At 35.7% G+C, this 22,348-nt stretch overlaps 1 protein-coding gene across 2 annotated transcripts in view; it reads right to left on the minus strand.

The window, feature by feature from the left end:
• Window positions 1–22,348, minus strand: part of UNC79 (unc-79 homolog, NALCN channel complex subunit) — a 282,068-nt gene that overhangs the window by 176,426 nt on the left and 83,294 nt on the right. For both annotated transcript variants that reach the window (XM_044932849.2, XM_044932848.2), the window contains exons 6-7: window positions 22,135–22,190; window positions 21,332–21,461 (exon numbers count right to left, since the gene is read on the minus strand). In XM_044932849.2, the coding sequence (XP_044788784.1) occupies window positions 21,332–21,461; window positions 22,135–22,190 (186 nt within the window). The remainder of the gene's footprint in view (window positions 1–21,331; window positions 21,462–22,134; window positions 22,191–22,348) is intronic.

Here is a 22,348-nt window from a genome sequence, read left to right on the forward strand (position 1 = left end):
GCAAGAACACTTAGCAAAACAATTAGCAATTATGTCTGGCAGGATAATATAGCTGAAAAGTGGAACGTATCCCAGGAATGCAAGGTTGGCTTAACGCTGCAAAGTAAATCAATGTAATTCACCTTATTAATGGAATTAAGTAGGGAAGTCATATGATCATTTAATAGAAGAAATCACATTTGACAAAAACTAACATTCATTCACAATAAAAATTCTCAACAAACTACGAATAGATGGGGACTTCCTCAACATGATAAAAAACATCTGTGAAAAACCTACAGCTAACATCATGTTTAACAGTGAAAGCCGGAACACTTTCCTGCCACAAATGAAGGGGAAAAACAAAGAAATCCATGCTCAGCACTTCCATTCAATACTAAACTGGAGATAAGAGCCAGTTCAATGAGAAAAAGAAAATAAGAAAGGAAGTGGGGAAAGAAAGGAAGGAAGGGAAAGAGAGAGAAGGAGGGAACCAGGCAGGTAGGCAGGCAGGCAAACATACAAATTAGAAGCAAAAAAAAAATCTTTATTTGCAAGAAAGCAAATCACATATACAGAAAAAATCTTAAGAAACTTACAAATAAGCTACAAAAATAAGTGAATTTAGCAAGGTTGAAGAATGTAAAGTCAATACACAAAAGTACATTATATCTCTATATAATGGCAATAAACAAGTAGAATATTAAATTTTAGAACACTACTTACAATAGCACCCAAAATATAAAATATTGAGGAATACCTTTAACAAAATATCAGTAGGACCTGTACACTGAAAACTAGTAAATATCGCTGAAAGAAATTAAAGATTTCTTTAATTTAATTACTTAAATTATTAATTTAATTTAATTTATTTATTCACCTAAATAAATGGCCAAAATTGCCACATTTATGAATCAGAAGACTCAATATTGAGTCTTTTTCTCAGGATGTTAAACAACATATTCAATGTAATCCCAGTCAAACCAGATTGTTTTGTAGAAATTGACAAACTGAGAGTAATATTTCTATTAAAATGTAAAGGTCCGATAATAGTCAAAACAATTTTGAAAAGGAACAAATCTAGAGGATTTAAACTACATAATTTCAAGATTTACTATAAAACTACATTAGTCAAGATAGTGTGATAATGGTGTGAAGATAAACAATGAAATAGATTCATGCATATTAGTTTTTAACAAAATTAGTTTTTAACAAAATAGTCACTGCAATCCAATGTGGAAAGAGTAAGTTTTTCAACAAATTGAACTGAAACAAAAAAGTCAACCCTTATGTCCCACCATATACAAAAATTAATTCCAAATGGGTCATATACTTAAATATAAAGGCTTAAACTATAAAGCTTCTAGAATAAAACATTGGAGAATTTCCTTATAACCTTAAGGGAGACTAAAGAAAAACTATAAAAGAAAAATCAATAAATTGAAATTTATTAAATTGAAAATTTTGCTCTTTAAAATACCTGAAAAGGAAATCCCCTGACTGAAAGACCACATCCATAATATATATATCTGAAAAAAAGTCTTCTATTTTGAACATCTAATAGACTGGAAATCCAATTTTAAAACGAACAAAAGATTTCAGTGAGAACTTCACAAAAATATATACAAATGGCCAATAAACACCAATGAACAATAAGATGTTCATTATCACTAGTCATCAGAGAAATGAAACAACAATTTGTTGTTACCACCTGGCTATCAGACTGTCTAACATCAAAAAGACCAATAATCCCAAGTATTGATAACAATATAGCATTAGAACTCTCAATATACTTCTGGAGGGAGTATGCTGCTGCTAAGTCGCTTCAGTCATGTCCGACTCTGTGCGACCCCATAGATGGCAGGCCACCAGGCTCCCCCGTCCCTGGGATTCTCCAGGCAAGAACACTGGAGTGGGTTGCCATGTCCTTCTCCAATAAAATGGTACAATCACTTCTGAAAAATGATTTGGACTTTTCTTATAAAATTAAATATATACTTACCAAACAATTCAGTGTTTTCACTGTCCAGTATTTATCAAGAGAAATAAATGTGTATCTTCATAAAAAATACTTTTTTATATGAATGTTTATAGCTTTACTCATAATAGGTAAAAGTGTTCATCAAGAAACCAATGGATAAACTGTGATATAGCCATACAATGCATTACTATCAATATTTTGTAAAATGAATTACTGATATATCAACATGAATAAACTTTAAAAACATTGTGCTAAATGAAATAAGCAGACACAAAAATAGTATATACTATGTGATTCCATTCATATGAAATCCTAGGACAGGCAAAACTAGTATACAATGACAGAACGCAGATCAGTGGTTGTCTATGGTGAACTTACTGAAAAGAAAGCTGGAGATATTCTGGGGATGATGGAAATGTTCTGTGTGTTGATTATAGCTTTGGTTACATTAGTATATACACTTGTCAAAAGTTATCAAACTATGCTTAAAATGTGTTATTTTACTGAAGGAAAATTATAACTCAATAAAATTGTTTTTAAGAAATGAAGGATCAATCAAATGTATACTTCAAAGGAAAAGAAACAGCTTACTGAAACATGAGAGAAAACATTTGTCTGATCATCATCTAGTCATTGAATCAAATTAGGAAAGTGTGCGGCATCTCGAACATGAAGCAAGAACACAAAACCTCTATAAAAACAGGAATAGAAAGTCAAAATAATTTAGGGTGACAAAGGATACTAACAGAATGAAACAAAAACCGATTTAGATAAAAGATATGATAAATGTAATTAAACTAAAAATGAAATAGCAAAATTAGAAACACTCATTCAATGCAATAAATAGTGCTCAGTTAGGGTAAAAGTCACTCCAATACTCTGGCCTGGAAAATCCCATGGACGGAGGAGCCTGCTAGGCTACAGTCCATGGGGCCGCTAAGAGTCGGACACGACTGAGCGACTTCACTTTCACTTTTCACTTTCATACATTGGAGAAGGAAATGGCAACCCACTCTAGTGTTCTTGCCTGGAGAATCCCAGGCACAAAGGAGCCTGGTGGGCTTCCGTCTATGGGGTCTCACAGAGTCAGACATGACTGACGCGACTTAGCAGCAGCAGCAGCAGGGTAAAAGTCAACTAGGTTATAAAGAAAATTAATCTAAGAAGCTATACCAACCTATGCATTCAGCAAAAACAAGACCTGTAGCTTAGATCAAGAGCTCCTTATTGCAAAATTCAGACTTAAATTGAAGAAAGCAGGGAAAAATCACTAGGCCATTCAGGTATGACCTAAATCAAATCCTTTATGATTATACAGTGGAAGTGACAAATAGATTCAAGGAATTAGATCTGATAGACAGAGTGCATGAAGAACAATGGAGGTTTGTAACATTGTACAGGAGGCAGTGATCAAAACTACCCCCAAGAAAAAGAAATGCAATAAGGCAAAACGGTTGTTTGTGGAGGCTTTACAGATTGCTGAGAAAAAAAGAGAAGCAAAAAGCAGAGAGGGAAAGATACACCCATCTGAACGCAGAGTTCCAAAAAATAGCAAGGAGAGACAAGACAGCCTTCCTAAGTGAACAATGCAAAGAAATAAAGGGAAAAAATAGAATGGGAAAGACTAGAGATGTCTTCAAGAAAATTAGAGAGACAAAGGGAATATTTCATGCAAAGATGGGCACAATAAAGGACAGAAACAGTAAGGACCTAAAAGAAGCAAATGAGATTAAGAAGACGTGGCAAAAATACACAGAAGAAATGCACCAGAAAAAGGTCTTAATAACCCAGACAGCCACAATGGTGTGGTCACTCACCTAGAGCCAGACATCCTGGGGTGTGAAGTCAAGTGGGCCTTAAGAAGCATTACTATGAACAAAGCTAGTGGAGGTGATGGAATTCCAGCAGAACTATTTCAGATCCTAAGAGATGATGCTGTGAAAGTGCTGCACTCGATATGCCAGCAAATTTGGAAAAGTCAGCAGTGGCCACAGGACTGGAAAAGGTCAGTTTTCATTCCAATCCCAAAGAAAGGCAATGCCAGAGAATGTTCAAACTACCATACAATTGTGCTCATTTCACATACTAGCAAGGTAATGCTCAGAATCCTTCAAACTAGGCTTCAACAGTGTGTGAACTGAGAAACTCCACATGTACAAGCTGGATTTAGAAAACGCAGAGGAATCAGGAATCAAATTGCAGACATCCACTGGATCATAGAAAAAGCAAGGGAACTCTAGAAAAACATCTATTCTGCTTCACTGACTACGCTATAACTTTTGACTCTGTGGATCACAACAAACTGTGAAAAATTCTGAAAGCGATGGGAATACCAGACCACCCTACCTGCCTCCTAAGAGACCTGTAAGCAGGTCAAGAAGCAACAGTTAGAACCTACATGGAACAGCAGACTGGTTCAAAATTGGGATAAGCATATGTCAAGGCTGTATGTTATCACTTTGCTTATTTAACTTATACGCAGAGTACATCATGCAAAATGCTGGGCTGGATGGATCACAAGCTAGAATTAAGATTGCCAGGTGACATATCAATAACCTCAAAAATACAGATGACACCACTCTAATGGCAGGAAGAAAGTGGGGAACTAAAGAGCCTCTTGATGAAGATAAATGAGGAGAATGAAAAAGATGGCTTAAAACTCAATATTTAAAAAACTAAGATCATGCCATCCGGTCCCCTCACTTCATGGCGAATAGATGGGGATAAAATGGAAACAGTGAAAGGCTTTATTTTCTTGGGCTCAAAAGTCACTGCAGATGGTGACTGAGCAATGAAATTAAAAGATGCTTGCTCCTTGGGAAAAAAGCTATGACAAATTAATTTAAAAATATTTATATAGCAATATTTTTAAAAATCTATTTTTTTTTTAATAGATAAGGCTCCATGAATTAAGAACAACAAAAGTAACTCCTCTAACAGACAAAATCACTGGTTTAAGGCTTGTCTTCTATAACTGTGAATGCCAGAAAACAGTGAAGTAATTTTTACGTATCTTTCACAGTGAAGCAGAGGGGTTATTTTCATGATGAAATAGAAAGACTCTTAAATATACCTGACCTTGAAAATATATATACATTCCACCACTGAAAATATTACAGAAAAAAAATTCTGAGTTCTATTTCCCCAGAAATGATAGACAAATTAATTCAAGCCAATTCTCCTATTGAGAATACTTAGAAAACCAGACACAATTAAATGCAAAAACAAATGAACCCAGAGAATTTTATGGGAGAATTGTGGGGCCATGATCCAAAAGAAGAAGGGATTGCCAAAAGGTGGACCTGGCATCTGAGTCCACTCTTTCTCCTTTGCCTATTTCTCTTTCTGCCAATTCTGCAACATGAGCCAATTTCAACAGACTCTCTGACACATGAGAACTAAATTTGGAACTGGTTGACCACCAAAGAATGGGAAACCTAAAAATCACCCTGGGCTGTGGGTAGAGGTCCCAAAAGGTCACATCCTAGGAGTAAAAGGGAAACAGAAATAGACCAACCCTCACAGGGACTGAAGATCAGCTTCAAATTATCTCAAGAATTTACTGTAGATTTTTTTTTTTTTAGCTTCATTAAAGTGACCTGGGTTACCAATGTCTACAGTTTCCTTCCAGAAGCAAACATAAATACTTTCTGAAGAAATACAATTTAATCCTAAACCTCAAATTAACTCTATAGTTTTTCTATCTAATATCTTGCACACAATTATTTTTTTAAGAACAAAAAATAAAAAGATAAGAAAGCAAAAGAAATTCAACAGAATCAGAGCCTCCAGAGATCTAGAATACTGAGTTATCAGAAATAGACTTTAAAATAAATATGCTTAATATATGCTATAAAGAAAGACAAATTAGAGATTATAATCAAATAATTGGAACTTTTAAAGCACCAAATGAAAATTCTAGAACTTAAAAACATAATTAACAAAATGACTACATTTGGGAAGCTAAACAACTAATGAGGAGGAAGAAAAATCAGACAAAGAGATTCTGAATGAAGCATAGAAAGATGAAATAGGAAAGGAGAATGCAAGAAATATCCATAGACGACATGGGAGAGAAGAGCTAACATATATGTCATTGGAATTCCAGAAAGAAAGATGAGAATATGGTATAAGCCATTGTTGAAGAAATAAGGAAACTTCCAATTACAACCATGATATTTTAATAATATATGGACTTATCCTTCAACTGCAAAAAAAAAAAAATGTATAAAGCAACTCATTTCTGACACTGGGTATAGATTTTAACACAAGATTGCAATCTTTTGAAAAAGGAAGAGCACACAAATTAAGTTCTACATTCACTTTGGTTTTCTGCCTGGGAATATTCCCAGACTGTAGCAAAAAGAAGTGGAGCCCAATAAGTAATTAGCATTTTCAGTGAGTAGAGGAAACATCACAGTGAAGAATTGCTAAGGCAACTGGAAATTGAGTAAAGTAAGAATAACAGGGAGTGCCAGAGAACAGGTCCCATAAATCTGTGTAAGGATGCTCCTCAGGTCCTTGGCTTAATCCTAAACTTCATGGGCTCACAGAAAAGCTCTACAAGGACTAGCAGAGAACACAAGCTTAATGGCTTAATGGCTAAAAGCTGAACAGTGATTTTAGCAGTCACATAGTGCTAGAGATGCACTGTATTTCCAATAAAGCCGAAGTAAGTAACTTTGGTGAACACACCAGGAATTTAGGAGCCCGCAGATAGGTCACTACTAAAAAAGTAAAAGCCAATATCTCTAATGAATATAGATATAAAAATTCTCAATAAAATACCAGCAAACCAAATTCAGCAGCACATGAAAAGGATCATTTACAAATGTCAAGTGGGATTTATCACTAGGATGAAAAAATAGTTCAACAAACACAAATCAATAAATATGATACATTGCATTAGCAGAGTGAAAGAAAAAATCATATGATTACCTCAACAGAAGCAGAAAAATCATATGACAAAATTCAATATCTGTTCTTGATTTTAAAAATCTTAACAAATCAGGCATAGAAGGAAAATATCTCGTCATTAATAAAGACCATATATGACAAGTCCACAGCTAACATCATACTCAGTGGTGGAAGGTTGAAAGCTTTTCCTCTAAGTTCAGGATCAAGACAAAGTACCCACTCTCACCACCCCTATTTAACATAGTACTGAAAGTCCCAGCTAGAGCAATTAGGCAAGAAAAATAAATAAAAGGTATGAGAATTGGAAAGGAAGATATAAGCTTGTTTCTATTTCCAGATGATATTATAATATAAACAGAAAATCCTGAAGACACAACAAGAAAACTTACATCTCATCAATGAATTCTGTTAAGTTGAAACATATAAAATAGAGATACAAAAATTAGTAGTATTTCTGTACACTAAAAATGCATTTTGTGAAAAAGAAATAAATCAACTGCATTTACAATAGCATCAAAAATTATAAAATACTTATGAATAAACTTAACCAAGCAAGTGAAAGACCTCTATCTAGTCTGAAAACTATAAGACATTGTTGAAAGAAATCAAAGAAAACATAAATAAATGGAAAGGTATCCCATGTTAATGAAGAGGAAGAGTTAATAGTATTAAAATTTCAATACTACCAAAATCCATCTATAGATTCAATGCAATTCCTATCAATATTAAAATGACATATTTTATAGATGTAAAAAACACTCTTAAGATTTATAAGGAACCACAAAAGACCTCAAATAATCAAAGAAATTCTGAGAAAGAACAAAGCAAGAGGCATCACATTCCTTAATTTGAAGCTATACTTTTAATCTATAATAATCAAAATAGTGTGATACCAACATAGAAACAGATTTACAACCAATGGAACAGAACTGAAAGCCGAGAACTAAACCCAAGCATATACAGTCAATTAGGATTTGACAAGGGAGCCAGAAATCTCAATGGAGAAAAGACAGTCTCTTCAGTAACTGAATATTCACATGTTAGAAAAAAAAAAAAAAACTGGACCCCTATCTTGTATTACTCACAAAAAATTAACTCAAAATGAATTAAAGACTTAAATGTAAGTCATGAAAACATAAGAATAAAGCTCTTTCATATGTGTTTGATTATCATTTTTTTAATATGACACCTAAGCATAAACAATAAAATCAAAAATAAGTAAGTGGGACTACACCAAACTGAAAAGCTTTTACATAGCCAAAGAAACCAACAAAGTGAAAAGCAACCTATGGAAGGCAATAAATATTTCTAAAACATATATGCAATAAGTAGTTAACATCCAAAATATATAAAGAATTCATACAGCTCCATAGCAAAGAAAAAGAAGAAAACAGTATAAAAATAAGCAAAGGACCTAAATAGATATTTTCCGAAGAAGATATGCAAAAAGCCAACAGGTACATGAAAAGATTCTCAACACCACTAGTCATTAGGGAGATGCAAATTAAAAACCACAATGACATACTACCTCACACCTGTTAGAATGACCATCATCCAAAAGAAAAGAGATAAGAAATGCAGAAACTTTCTGTACTATTGTAAATTAGTACAGCCATTATGTAAAACAGTAAAAGGAATACTCAAAAAATTAAAAATAGAACTACCACTTCCACTTCTGGAAATATGTCCAAAGGAAATGAAAATAGTAACTTGAAAGGATATCTGCACCCCCATGCTCACAGTACCATTACTTATGATAGCCAGGACATGTGAGCAACGTAAGAGTCCATCAACGGATAAAAGTTTTGAGTTCAAATTTCCAGTTAAAAGATAAATAATTACTAGGAGTTGAGGTACAACATGAAGATTATAACTAACACAGCTGTATGATATATAGGAAAGTTATTAAGAGAGTAAATCCTGAGTTCTCACCACATGGAGAAAATTTTTTTCCTTTCTCTTCTTTGTGTTGATATATGGGATGATGGGTACCAGACTTATTGCAGTAATAATTTCACAATGTATGCAAATCAAATCATCAGGCTGTACGCCATAAACTTATATAGTGACATATGTTATTTCTCAATAAAACTGGAAAAAAAGGAAAATTTCACTCAAATAGAAAAAAAAAATGAAAACTTTTTCAAAAGAAAAAAAAGGGGGGCAGCTTAATCTTCAAAAGAGCAACAACTTGGCATGAAACTAGAAACCAACCACAGAAAGAGAAATGAGGGAAAAAAGCAACTCAGTTCAGTTCAGTTCAGTCTCTCAGTCAACTCTTTGCAACCGCATGGATGCAGCAAGCCAGGGTTCCTTGTCCATCACCAACTCTCAGAGCTTGCTCAAACTCATGTCCACTGAGTTGGTGATGCCTTCCAACCATCTTATCCCCTGTTGTCCCCTTCTCCTCCTGCCTTCAATCTTTCCCAAAATCAGGGTCTTTTCCAATGAGTCAGTTCTTCGCATCAGGTGGCCAAAATATTGCAGCTTCAGCTTTAGCATCAGTCCTTCCAATGAATTTTCAGGACTGATTTCCTTTAAGATTGACTGGTTTCATATCTTGCAGTCCAAGGGACTCTCAAAAGTCTTCTCCAACACCACAGTTCAAAAGCATCAGTTCTTCAGTGCTCAGCTTTCTTTACAGTCCAACTCTCACATCCATACATGACTACTGGAAAAACCATAGCTTTGACTGGATGCACCTTTGTTGGCAAAGTAACGTGTCTCCTTTTAATGCACTGTCCAGGTTTGTCATAGCTTTTCTTCCAAAGAGCAAGCATCTTTTAATTTCATGATTGCAGTCACCATCTGCAATGATTTTGGAGCCCCAAAAAATTAAGTCTGTCACTGTTTCCATTGTTTCCCCATCTATTTTGCCATGAAGTGAATGGACCAGATGCCATGATCTTAGTTTTTTGAATGTTTAGTTTTAAGCCAGCTTTTTCACTCTCCTCTTTCACTTTAATCAAGAGGCTCTTTAGGTCCTCTTTGCTTTCTACCATAAGGGTGGTGTCATCTGCATATCTGAGGTTATTGATATTTCTCCCAACAATCTTGATACCAGCTTGTGCTTCATCCAGCTCGGCATTTCCCATGATGTCCTGAGACCAGTGCGATTTGATCACAGAACTTCCACAGGACTGGGGAAACAGACTCTTAGAAGACACAAACAAAACCTGTGCACACCAGGAGCCAGGAGAAAGAAACTGATCCAGACTTGCCTGTGAGTGTCCAGGAGTCTGGGGTGGAGGAGTGGGTCGACAGCGGCCTGCGGCACAGTCGGCACTGAATACAACAGTGCCTGCGCAAGTCCTTCTGAAGGAGGTCGCCATTACCCTCATTACCCCTACCATAGTTGGCCTCAGGCCAAACAACAGGGAGGGAACACAGCCCCGCCCACCAAATGAAAAGTGGATTCAAGATTTACTGAGCATGGCTCCGCCCATCAGAACAAGACCCAGTTTCCCCCCCAGTCAGTCTCTCCCATCAGGACGCTTCCATAAGCCTCTTATCCTTATCCATCAGAGTGAAAATCACAATCACAGAAAACCAACCAAACTGATCACATGGATCACAGCCTTGTCTAACTCAATGAAACTATGAGCCATGCCATGTAGGGCCACCCAAGATGGACAGGTCATGGTGGAGAGTTCTGACAAAACGGGGTCCACTGGAGAAGGGAATAGCAAACTTCAGTATTCTTGCCTTGAGAACCCCATGAACAGTATGAAAAGGCAAAAAATGATTACATGGAGACTAAACAATCTGCTACTCAGAAACCAGTGAGTCAACAATGAAATCAAAGAGGAAATTTAAAAATGCCTGAGGAAAACAACAATGAAAACTGAAACATATGAAATCAGTTCAGTTCAGTTCAGTTGCTCAGTTGTGTCTGACTCTTTGTGACCCCATGAAATAGATGGGATACAACAAAAGAATATATATATATATAACTGAATCACTTTGTTGCACAGTAAAAATTAACACAACATAGTCAATTGATTATACTTCAATCAATTTTTAAAAGTCAATAAAATAAATATTAAACTTAAAAAGAAAAATCTATGGGATGCAGCAAAAGCAGTCCTAAGAGGGAATTTCATAGTGCTATAGGCCTTTCTCAAAAAAAAAAAAAAAAAGAAAAAAGAAAAATCCTGAATAAACAATCTAAACTACCACCTAAAAAAATTAAAAGAAGAACAAACAAAACCTGAAGTAAGCAGAAGAAAGGAAATAATAAGGATCAGAGAGGAAATAAAGAGATATTTAAAAATAGAAAGAGATATTTAAAAATAGAAAAAAATCAAAGAGCTAGTTTTTTGAAAGTATAAACAAAATCAAAAAACCCTCTGGCCAGGCTCACCAAGAAGAAAAGAAAGAGGACTCAACTAAACAAAATAAGAAATGAAAGAGGAGAAATAATAACCAATTCCACAGAAATACAAAAAAAAAAAAAATCGAGAAAACACTATGAATACTTTTATGCCAATAATAGACAACCCACATGAAATGGACAAGTTTCTAGAAACACACAGTCTGCAAAAACTGAATCAAGAAAAAATATAATTTGAATAAACACCACCAGAAGTAAAACAGAATCCATAATTTTAGAAAAAAAACTCCCTGCAAACAAAAGTCCAGGATGAGGTGGCTTCACTGGGGAATTCTATCAAACATACAAAGAAGAACTATACCTACCCTTCTCAAACTCTCAAAAGACTGAAGAGGAGGGAACACTCCCAAAGTCACTCTATGAACCCAAAACCAAGGACAATACATAAAAAGAAAATTATAGGCCAATATCTTTGATGAATATATATGCAAAAATCCTCAACAAAATATTAGCAAACTGAATGCAAGAACACATAAAAAGGATTATACACCATTATCAAGTTGGAGTCATTCCAGGGTCTCAAGGGTGGTTCAGCACTTGCAAGGCAATCAATGTGATACATCACATTGACAAAAGAAAAACAGCACATGATTATTGCAATAGATGCAGAAACTGCATTTGATAAAATTCAACTTCCATTCATGATAAAACCTGTTCCCAAAGTGAGTATAGAGAGAACATATCTCAACATAATAAAAGTCACTTATGACAAATCCACAGCCATAATACTCATTGGTAAAAAGCTAAAAGACTTCTCCCTAAATTCTGAAACAAGACAAGAATGCTCTCTCTCATCACTTTTATTTGACATAGTATTTAAATTTCTAGCCACAGCAATCAGACAAGAGAAAAGTAAAAGGTATCCAAATCAGAAGGGAAGAGGTAAAATTGTCTCATATACATATGACATGATATTCTATAAAGAAAACCCTAAAAACTCCACATAAAAACTATTAGAACTGAAAAATTCAGCAAGACCGCAGGATACAAGATTATTATACAGAAAGTTTTTGCCTTTCTTTACATTAACAATGAACTATCAGAAGGAGAAAGTAAAAAAAAATTTAAATCACATTTTAAAAAATACCTAGGAATAAACCTAACTAAGCAGGTTTATTTTTTATTTATTTGGGATTTACTTCCAATCCCAAAGAAAGGCAATGTCAAAGAATGCTCAAACTACCACACAATTACACTCATCTCACACGCTAGTAAAGTAATGCTCAAAATTCTCCAAGACAGGCTTCAGCAATACATGAACCATGAACTTCCAGATGTTCAAGCTGGTTTTAGAAAAGGCAGAGGAACCAGAGATCAAATTGCCAACATCCGCTGCATCATGGAAAAAGCAAGAAAGTTTCAGAAAAATGTCTATATCTGCTTTTTTGACTATGCCAAAGCCTTTGACTGTGTGGATCACAAGAAACCGTGGGAAATTCTGAAAGAGATGGGCATACCAGACCACCTGACCTGCCTCTTGAGAAACCTATATGTAGGTCAGGAAGCAACATTTAGAACTGGACATGGAACAACAGACTGGTTCCAAATAGGAAAAGGAGTACGTCAAGGCTGTATATTGTCACCCTGCTTATTTAACTTCTGTGCAGAGTACATCATAAGAAACTCTGGGCTGGAAGAAGCACAAGCTGGAATCTTTCTGGGAGAAATATCAATAACCTCAGATATGCGGATGACACCACCCTTATGGCAGAACGTGAAGAGGAACTAAAAAGCCTCTTAATGAAAGTGAAAGTGTAGAGTGAAAAAGTTGGCTTAAAGCTCAACATTCAGAAAACAAAGATCATGGCATCTGTTCCCATCACTTCATGGGAAATAGATGGGGAAACAGTGGAAACAGTGTCAGACTTTATTTTCTTGGGCTCCATAATCACTGCAGATGGTGATTGCAGCCATGAGATTAAAAGACACTTACTCCTTGGAAGGAGTAACCTAGATAGGACCAACCTAGATAGCATATTGAAAAGCAGAGACATTACTTTGCCAACAAAGGTCCATCTAGTCAAGGCTATGGTTTTTCCAGTAGTCATGTATGGATGTGAGTTGGACTGTGAAGAAAGCTGAGTACCGAAGAATTGATGCTTTTGAACTGTGGTGTTGGAGAAAACTCTTGAGAGTCCCTTGGACTGCAAGGAGATCCAACCAGTCCATCCTAAAGGAGATCAGTCCTGGGATCATTCTTTGGAAGGAATGATGCTAAAGCTGAAACTCCAGTACTTTGGCCACCTCATGCGAAGAGTTGACTCATTGGAAAAGACTATGATGCTGGGAGGGATTAGGGGCAGGAGGAGAAGGGGACGACAGAGGATGAGATGGCTGGATGGCATCACTGACTCGATGGACGTGAGTCTGAGTGAACTCCGGGAGTTGGTGATGGACAGGGAGGCCTGGTGTGCTGCGATTCATGGGGTCGCAAAGAGTTGGACATGACTGAGCGACTGAACTGAACTGAAGCAGGTTTAAGATGTATACACTGAGAACTATAAAACATTGATAAAGGAAACTGAAGATGATTTAAGGAAATGGAAAGATATCCCATGCTCTTGAATTAGAAGAATTAATGCAGTTAAAATGGCCACACTACCCCAATTTACAGATATAATGTGAATCCTATCAAATTACTCATGACTTTTGCACAGAACTAGAACAAATAATCCTAAAATTTATACAGAACCACAAAAGACCCAGAATTGCCAAAGTAATCCTGAGGAAAGAAAACAAAGCTGGAGGTATAACCCTTTCAGACTTCAGACAATATTACAAAGCGACATTAATCAAAACAGCATGGCTTTGGCACAAAAGACATACAGGTCACCGGAATGGAATACATAGCCCAAAAATAAATCCACACACCAATGGTCAATGAGTCTTCAATAAAGGAGGCAAGAATATACCATGGAGAAAAGACAGTCTCTTCAAGTTGTGTTGGAAAAGCTGGACAGTCACATGTAAATCAATGAAGTTAGAACACTTGCTTATACCATATAAAATAATAAACTCAAAATGGCTTAAAGACTTAAATATAGGTATTTCCCTGGTGGCCCCACTAGAGACTAAGACTCCACGCTCCCAATGCAGGGAGCCCAGGTTTGATCCCCGATCAGAGAACTAGATCAAACGTGCTGCAATAAAGAGTTCCTATGTTGCAACTAAGGATCTTGCATGCTGCAACTAAGAGATCCTGCATGCTATGACTAAAAGATTTCACATACTGCAACTAAAACCCAATGCAGCTAAATAAATACATAACTATTTCTTTAAAAGACTTAAATATAAGACATAACACCATAAAACTCCTAGAAGAGAACATAGGCAAAATATTCTCTGACACAAATCATAGCAGTATTTTCTTAGATTGTCTGCCAAGGCAAAAGAAAGGAAAATAAATAAATAAACAAACAGAACCTAATCAAATGTGCAACAAAGGAAGCCATAAACAAAATGAAATGCAAATCTACAGAATGGGAGAAATTATTTGTAAATAAAGCAACTGACAGGAGATTAATTTGATTTAAAATCAAATCAAATAGTAATTATATTACATATATGTGGACAAAGTGCTTCAATTAAAAGGCAAAGATCATGAAAACTGAGTTTAAAAACTAGAACTACATGCTACTTACAAGACATACATGAAATACAAAAATATTAAAAAGTTGAAAACAAAACATCGAAAAATACCACACATGCACTCTTGAAAGCTGGTGTAGATATATTAGAATAAAACAAAGTACATTTTAACAAAAAGGCATTATTAGTAATAAAGACATGCACTTCATAATGGTAAGTTTCAGTTCACCAGGAAGATGTGTGTGTGTGCTCAGTCGCTTCAGTCGTGTCTGACTCGTTGTGACCCTATGGACTGTAGCCCACCAGGCTCCCTTGTCCATGGGATTCTCCAGGCAAGAATACTAGAGTGGGTTGCTATACCTTCCTCCAGGAGACTTTCCCAATCCAGGGATCGAACCCCCGTCTCCTGTGTCTCCTGCATTGCTGGCAATTTTTTTTACCACTGAGCCACCAGGGAAGCCCCACCAGGAAAATACTGTATTCTAAATTTGTATGCAATAATACAGCTCCCAAATTTATACAGCAAATATTGACAACTACAAGGTGGAATATACAAATCCACAGTCATCATGGGAGAGTTTAACATTCTACTCTTGGTAACTGATGGAAAAAATATACAAAAATGCAATAAGGATATAGAACATTTGAACTATACAGTAAAAAAAATTATTTAATTGACATACATAGAACACAGTACCAAACAATAGCTAAATATAAGTTCTTTTTAAATACAAAGGAACATTTATAAAAATGACCATAAACTTACCCTAAAGAAAGTGTTAACATTGTCAAAGTAATGAAATAATACGAAGTATATTGTCTGACTATAGAGGAATCAAGCTATAAATCAATATAAAACTTCACTACAAAAATCTCCTTATGATTAGAAATTATCATCCTTCTAAATGATGCATGGGTCAAAGAAGAAACCTCGAGGAACTTAGAACTCAGCATAGCATAGGAGGTTTTAGCCAGTACAAGGCAAGAGACACAAAAGGTGTAAGGGTTGAAAAGGAGACATTAAACTGTCGTCTTGTGCTTGTGCTAAGTCACTTCATTCATGTCCGATGCTTTGCAACCCTATGGACCGTAACCTGCCAGCTCTCCTGCCTGTGGATTCCTCAGATAAGAATATTGGAGTGGGTTGTCACCCCTTCTTCTAGGGACCGAACCTGTGTCTCCCGCATTGGCAGCCAGGTTCTTTACCACTAGGGCCATCTGGGAAGCCCTAAACTGTTATCATTCAATAATAATAGAGCTTTACACATGAAAAAATGTTAATAAGTGCCTGCACTTATTAAAAAGTGTCTGCAAATATATTAGAATTAAAAAGTGAATTTATCAAGGTGGCCAAATATAAGATCAGTATACCCTGGTGGCTCAGACAGTAAAGAATCTGTCTGTAGTGCAGGAGACCCAGGTTCGATTCCTGGGTTAGGAGGATGCCCTGGAGAATACTGGAAACCCACTCCAGTATTCTTGCCCGGGAAATCCCATGGGCACAGGAGCCTGGCGGGCTACAGTCCATGGGGTCCCAAAGAGTCAGATGCAACTGAGCGACTAACACTTTCATTTGCATACTAGAATTAACTGCACATCTACATATTAGCAAAAAGAGTTATAAAATGTAATTTCTAAAAGATTTATTATTGATAATAACATCAAAAGATATATAAATACCCAGTGACATACTACATGAGTCATAGGCAAGACATCTACACAAAAACTAGAAAACAGCATTGAGGGGAACTAAAGAAAGCCTAACTAATTGAAGCAAGATATTATGTTTTGGTTTGGAAGATTCAGTACTACAAAGGTGCCAATTTCCCAAAATGATCTGGATTCAAGGCAATTATCAATCAAAATCTTAGTTTCTCAGGTATGTGTTTGTGTATGTTTAACTTGACAAACTCTTCAACTTAGCAAAACTTGAAGGAGGAAGAGAAGAAGGAAGAAGAGGAAAGCAGGGGGAGACAAGGAAGAGATCAACAATTATGAGGTAGAAAGATCTGCACTAAAGGATATAAAAGTTTATTATTATCCATTAAAACTGGATAGATTCATACCCTCTGATCCAGTACTTCCACTCTAGGCATATATAACAGAATTGTATGCGTGTGTATACTCAAAAGATATGTGGAAGAATGTTCACTCTTATTTATAAGAGCCAAAACGTGGGAACAACCCAAATATCCATCAATAGGAAAACCAATACATAAACTGTGGTACATACATTTGGTAAAATATGTATATAGAAAAAAGTGAACAAAATGCAGTTATGCTCAACCCATGAACAAGTCACACACACATACGTGTGTACACAAATGATGTGTGCACATTCCATGTATATAAAGTTCACAAACAGGCAAAAATAATCTCTGATGTTGGAAACAAGGCTAGTGGTTAACTACGGGACAGAAGGAGAGGCAACCATCGTAGTAAACACGGTGGGAGATGCTCCATATACACTTAGAATTTGTGTTACTTTATATGTGTATAAGGCACCAGTAAAATGGTTTAAAGCGTTTTAAGTTATGTGGAGATAAAATCAATATAATAAAATAAATAAGAACTCGATGAAGAGGAAGTTATGACATAAAAGAATTGGAAAGGCTTTCTTGTATTTTAAACTTACATACAACTCAAAAATCCAACTGTACTAATGTAGAATAGACATTTGGTAGGCTAGGCCAAAGTCTAACCTCGTAGCACTATCTTTAGTTAGTAGCACTCGATCTACTTTTGCCACAATCTCAGTCTTGGAAATGTATTTGTGCCACATTTTTGTCCTGTAATTCAGATGGAAACTACACAGTAACTGGTGCTCACCTTTGCTAACAAAGGCTAAATTATGTACTAGTTGGCCTATGGTAGCAAGAAAATTGCTAAATAGTTTCTTTCTCCCCAGAGAAGCAGAGCTTTATAGAACAATCCAATGGCTATTTCATTGCCAAGAAACCTGTAATTTTTGCATCGTTAAGACTTGTATTTAATGACCAAAATAATTGGGGTACTCTTTTGTTTATGATAAATACTAATAAACTCAAAAGAAGCAAACATTGTAGATTACCAAATCCTCACTATTTGATCTTCTTCATATGAGCTGTAATATTCCCACATTACTATTATTTAAAAGCAATCAATACATTAAATATAAACATATGCATAGTTAAAATTACTAAAAATGATTAAATCTAGGTGGCTATATGTGTGTTCATAGTATTAGTCTTTTCTGTATTTGAACTTTTCTGTATTTGAAAAATGTCATAATGAAAGGGGAGAGGTAACTTTGTATAATTATATATAATATAACCTATTGTATTTTAAAAAGTACATCACGAAAACTGGAGGGAAATAAACCAAAATGTTAACAATGGTCATTTCTTGGTAATATTTTTTTCTCTCTTTCATATTTCTATAATTTTTCTAAAAACAAATCTTTCTTTTACAAGAAAATAAAATTTATGTCTTAAAAAGGAAACACATCACTGGGAAGATATATGATGTTGCTGCTCCCTAAGAAAGCATTTAATCTTTGAGTCCATAAAATTCTATCTCCACATAATTTTTATTATGGAGAATATTTAAGGTTATAAAGCCATCTAAATACTGATGATACCGTTTAGTGCATATTTCATTGCAGGAAGAATTGCGGAAAATTTCCAGTGCTCCAGCTAAAGTTTAATTACAGAACTGAATTGAACAGAAAAATACAGGTTTTTAATTAAGATGATCTAGGATCAAACTCAAGCTGTGCTCTTTTATTATTTGTGTGAGTTTAGTGATATTACTTAAACTCTGTCCCACTCTTGATCTATAACATTAAAATAAGAAAATATACCTCCCAAGATTTTTGTGAGAATAAATTGAAAAAAACTGTCTGTAAAGCTAAATATGGTGCTTGGTCCACATATACTGTTCAGCTAAGAGCAGGCTAAAATATGAAATGAAATACTTAGCAGCTAGACCAATGTCTGACAAACAGCCAGCGCTGGGTAAATTGTAATACATAGAACAGAATGATTAACTTTTCCCATCATCTCTTGTTTCCTGCACAGAATGCCATGCCTCACTAGCATGGGAGTTCCAGGACAGCTGCTTCCCTGGATGGAGGCTGGCAGGTAGCAAGCACATAAGGACACATGGCAAGGATGGAAACGTGTCGGGGTATGAACACAAGAATGGATTGAAAAATGAATGCCTGTAGACAGAAACGTCTTGTTCATAAATGCCAAGAAAAGATGAAAGAGTCTCTTCGGTCTCAGTAAGCATAGGCTGAGCTATTCCGGGGAGACAGCTTTGGCTGGCCCTTCCAAGAGGGTGTGGTCACGGGGTAAGTGGAATTGGCGGTCACTTTGTGGGCTTCTCAGATGCTCTGAACAGGCAAATCTCGTCATGTGGTTTCTCCTTTTAAAACCTGTCCGTGGTTTCACTTTGCTGCAAGGATAAAATCCAAACTCCTTCATAGGCCATCAGGCTTTCTGCTTCACTCCCAGCTAGTCTCCTCCTGTCCCTCCACTACCTGGCTACATAAGACTTGTTTCAGGTCCTAAATACAACTGTGCTCTTTCTGGCCTCCAAGTCTGAATCCATGAACTTTCTTCTGCTTCAAACCCACATTTTATCCATTCATGATTCACTCCCCTTATGACTCTATCTATTGTGTGCATAACTTTCAGGTATCACCTTACATGTCACACTCTCCAGAACCTTCCTTGACAATTTAACCTTCTCCAAATTAACCCACCACTGGGGTGAGGTCAGAAGCCCTTCCTGTGTGTTCCCACAGCTCTCTACATTTGCTCTGGTGGCTTAGATTATAAAGAATACGCCTGCAATGTGGGAGACCTGGGTTTGATCCCTGGGTTGGGAAGATCCCCTGGAGGAGGGCATGGCAACCCACTCCAATATTCTTGCCTGGAGAATCCCCATGGACAGAGGAGCCTGGTGGGCTTCAGTCCATGGGGTCACAAAGAGTCGGACATGACTGAGTAACTAAGCACAGCACAGCACTGTGCTTCTTACAGCGAAGCAGAAAGTGGTTTCCTGGTCTTTCCACCACAATTGGAATGCCCAGGCCAATGCGTCAGCCTGTTTTTTTTAAATAACTATACCACCAGTGCCTAGAATAATGTCTGGTTAGCAGTAGATGCCCCACAAATATTTGCTGAATAAATGAATGAATTTCCATATCTAAACTGCATTAAGTTCCATGAGGTCTGGTTTTGTGTCAATTCTTCTATTGTCAATATATAGTTCCTGCCACATGCTCTCTCTTTCATGTAGTATTCTCAAATATTTATCAAACAAATTAGCTTCATTTGATATTAGTTACCTATTCATATATCACATAAATGCTTATTTCTGGGATATATTGAGAACTGATTGGTGTCAAATTTTTCAGTCATTTCACCTTTTATGAGTGTTTCCAAATTCTTGCCTTTACACTCAAATTATCCACTTAGCAACACTTAAACATCCTCTACTATTAATGATATAAAACATAAATAATACCAATTTCCTTTTTTTTTAAATTTCTTACTATCTACCTTCATCATTTCCGTTAATACCATTGTTATCACTAAGGCTAATATTTGTTCCGAGTATAGAATAAGCTTACCAAGGACCATCAATATCTCTAACACTTGGCTTTAATCAGAAACATAAAACAGACATCTGTATTAAGTTAAATCCCCTTTGAACCACCTCAAATCACTTTCAGAAAGTTGAGTAATGCCAAGAAAGAAGTACATTCTTATAACATCAGTGTACAGTCCTACCATACCTTGAATAAAAGCTATGCCAAAATATTTACCTCTTACATTTTCATAAGAATATGTGTACAATTAAGTGGGGGTGAGAGGGTAGACAGAGGCATCAGAAATGTTATTAACCATATACTGCTTCTTTGATTTTATAACATATAAACATTAACGACACAGAGGCTAGTTTATTTCATTTTTGGTAAATGTGTGTCTTTACAATAAACTCAGTGTTTACTTGCTATTTATTAATTATACCAGTATTCACCAGTGGTTGACTCTTCATGTCCACCTAGGCTTTCAGGGTCATTTAATTTTTATTTAGTGCCTGAATTTGTAATGCTGAAAGCACTCCAAGTCTTCTCACTAGAGCAGAACAGCCGCTAGGGACCCTGCTAAATCTGCGCCAATCTGCAGCATTACTAACTGCTCACACCTTGATGGTGATCAATGTGATTAGCAATGGTAAAACCAGAAGCCAGTGTATAGCAAATGGGGCTGAAACTTGACGCAATTTGCTATGATGTCATAAAAGATTTGAAATTAATTTTAATTAATTTATTTTTATACCACCTAGTTTCAGAAAGGATTTATAACAACATCTAAGGGTACAGTAAATATAATCTAACAGTATTTAAACAAATAAGTAAGCGAGCCAAATATGGCACGAGAGAAATAGAGACGGGGCACACAGAGCTCGTCTTCCCTTACCTGTGTACTGCAAGCCCCTGTACTCGCTTATTGCCCCTGGAGGTTTTAAATTGGGCCAGTAATGGAACAGCATTTGCACAGCTGGAGGTTTCACTTGTGAAGGCCCATAGGCTATCACATACAAAAGATCCTAAAGAAAACAAGAAGCATGTTTTCACCAACATCATCAAATAAAAATAAAGGTAGCTCATTCAATATTACCAAAGCAGTGAAAATTCTAGTGGAGGGATTGAGGTGGTTAATTTCCCTGGAACTTCATCATCTAGGTGGCCTTTGCAGATTAAGTCACATTAGAATATTCTTTTTATTATTTTCATGGGTGTTGTAAATAAGCCAGCCCTGGTAGTGTTCAGATGTACACTATCTTTTAACAAATTCTTTTCTATTCAGAATAATGGGGAAGATTTTAGAACAGCGTAAAGCCAGTTTGCCAAACACTACATTTTTAAAAACATTTCCGTAAAACATATTTTTTAATAATTCACATCTATTTGAAAGAAGAAAGTTTCCCAAGAAACTTTTCAAATTAAATAAAACTGTCACATAGTACAGTATTTGCTAAATTCCACAAATGAGAGATATCCAATTACTGCTTCTGTCAAGTCACTCTGTTCTTCAAGTCTCATTTCTTCTCTAAATGATAAGTAATTAACCAGTAAGGAAAGAATCATAATTTCTACCACACCAAGATAATAAGACATCAATAAATTTGACCTAAACAATAGTTTTAACATGCAAACAACTTTTACTCTATTATATAAATTCAATTTGTGACTATGAGTTTAACGTGGCCCCAAACTTACTTTCCAGACTTCCTGTTTATATTTCATGAGGCATTCCAATAATTGACAATGATACACTGAAAAGAAGAAAATATAATTGGTACAGGAAATGTAAATACCAGACAAAAGATCCTGTGTAATAAACTATATTAGTAGGACTCTTCACTCTAATCATTAAATTAGAAATTGCTTATTTTCATGTATTCATACCTATCAAAAATCATATAAACCTTTA

This window comes from Bubalus bubalis, chromosome 20, assembly GCF_019923935.1.
Source record: "Bubalus bubalis isolate 160015118507 breed Murrah chromosome 20, NDDB_SH_1, whole genome shotgun sequence".
Taxonomy (NCBI): domain Eukaryota; kingdom Metazoa; phylum Chordata; class Mammalia; order Artiodactyla; family Bovidae; genus Bubalus; species Bubalus bubalis.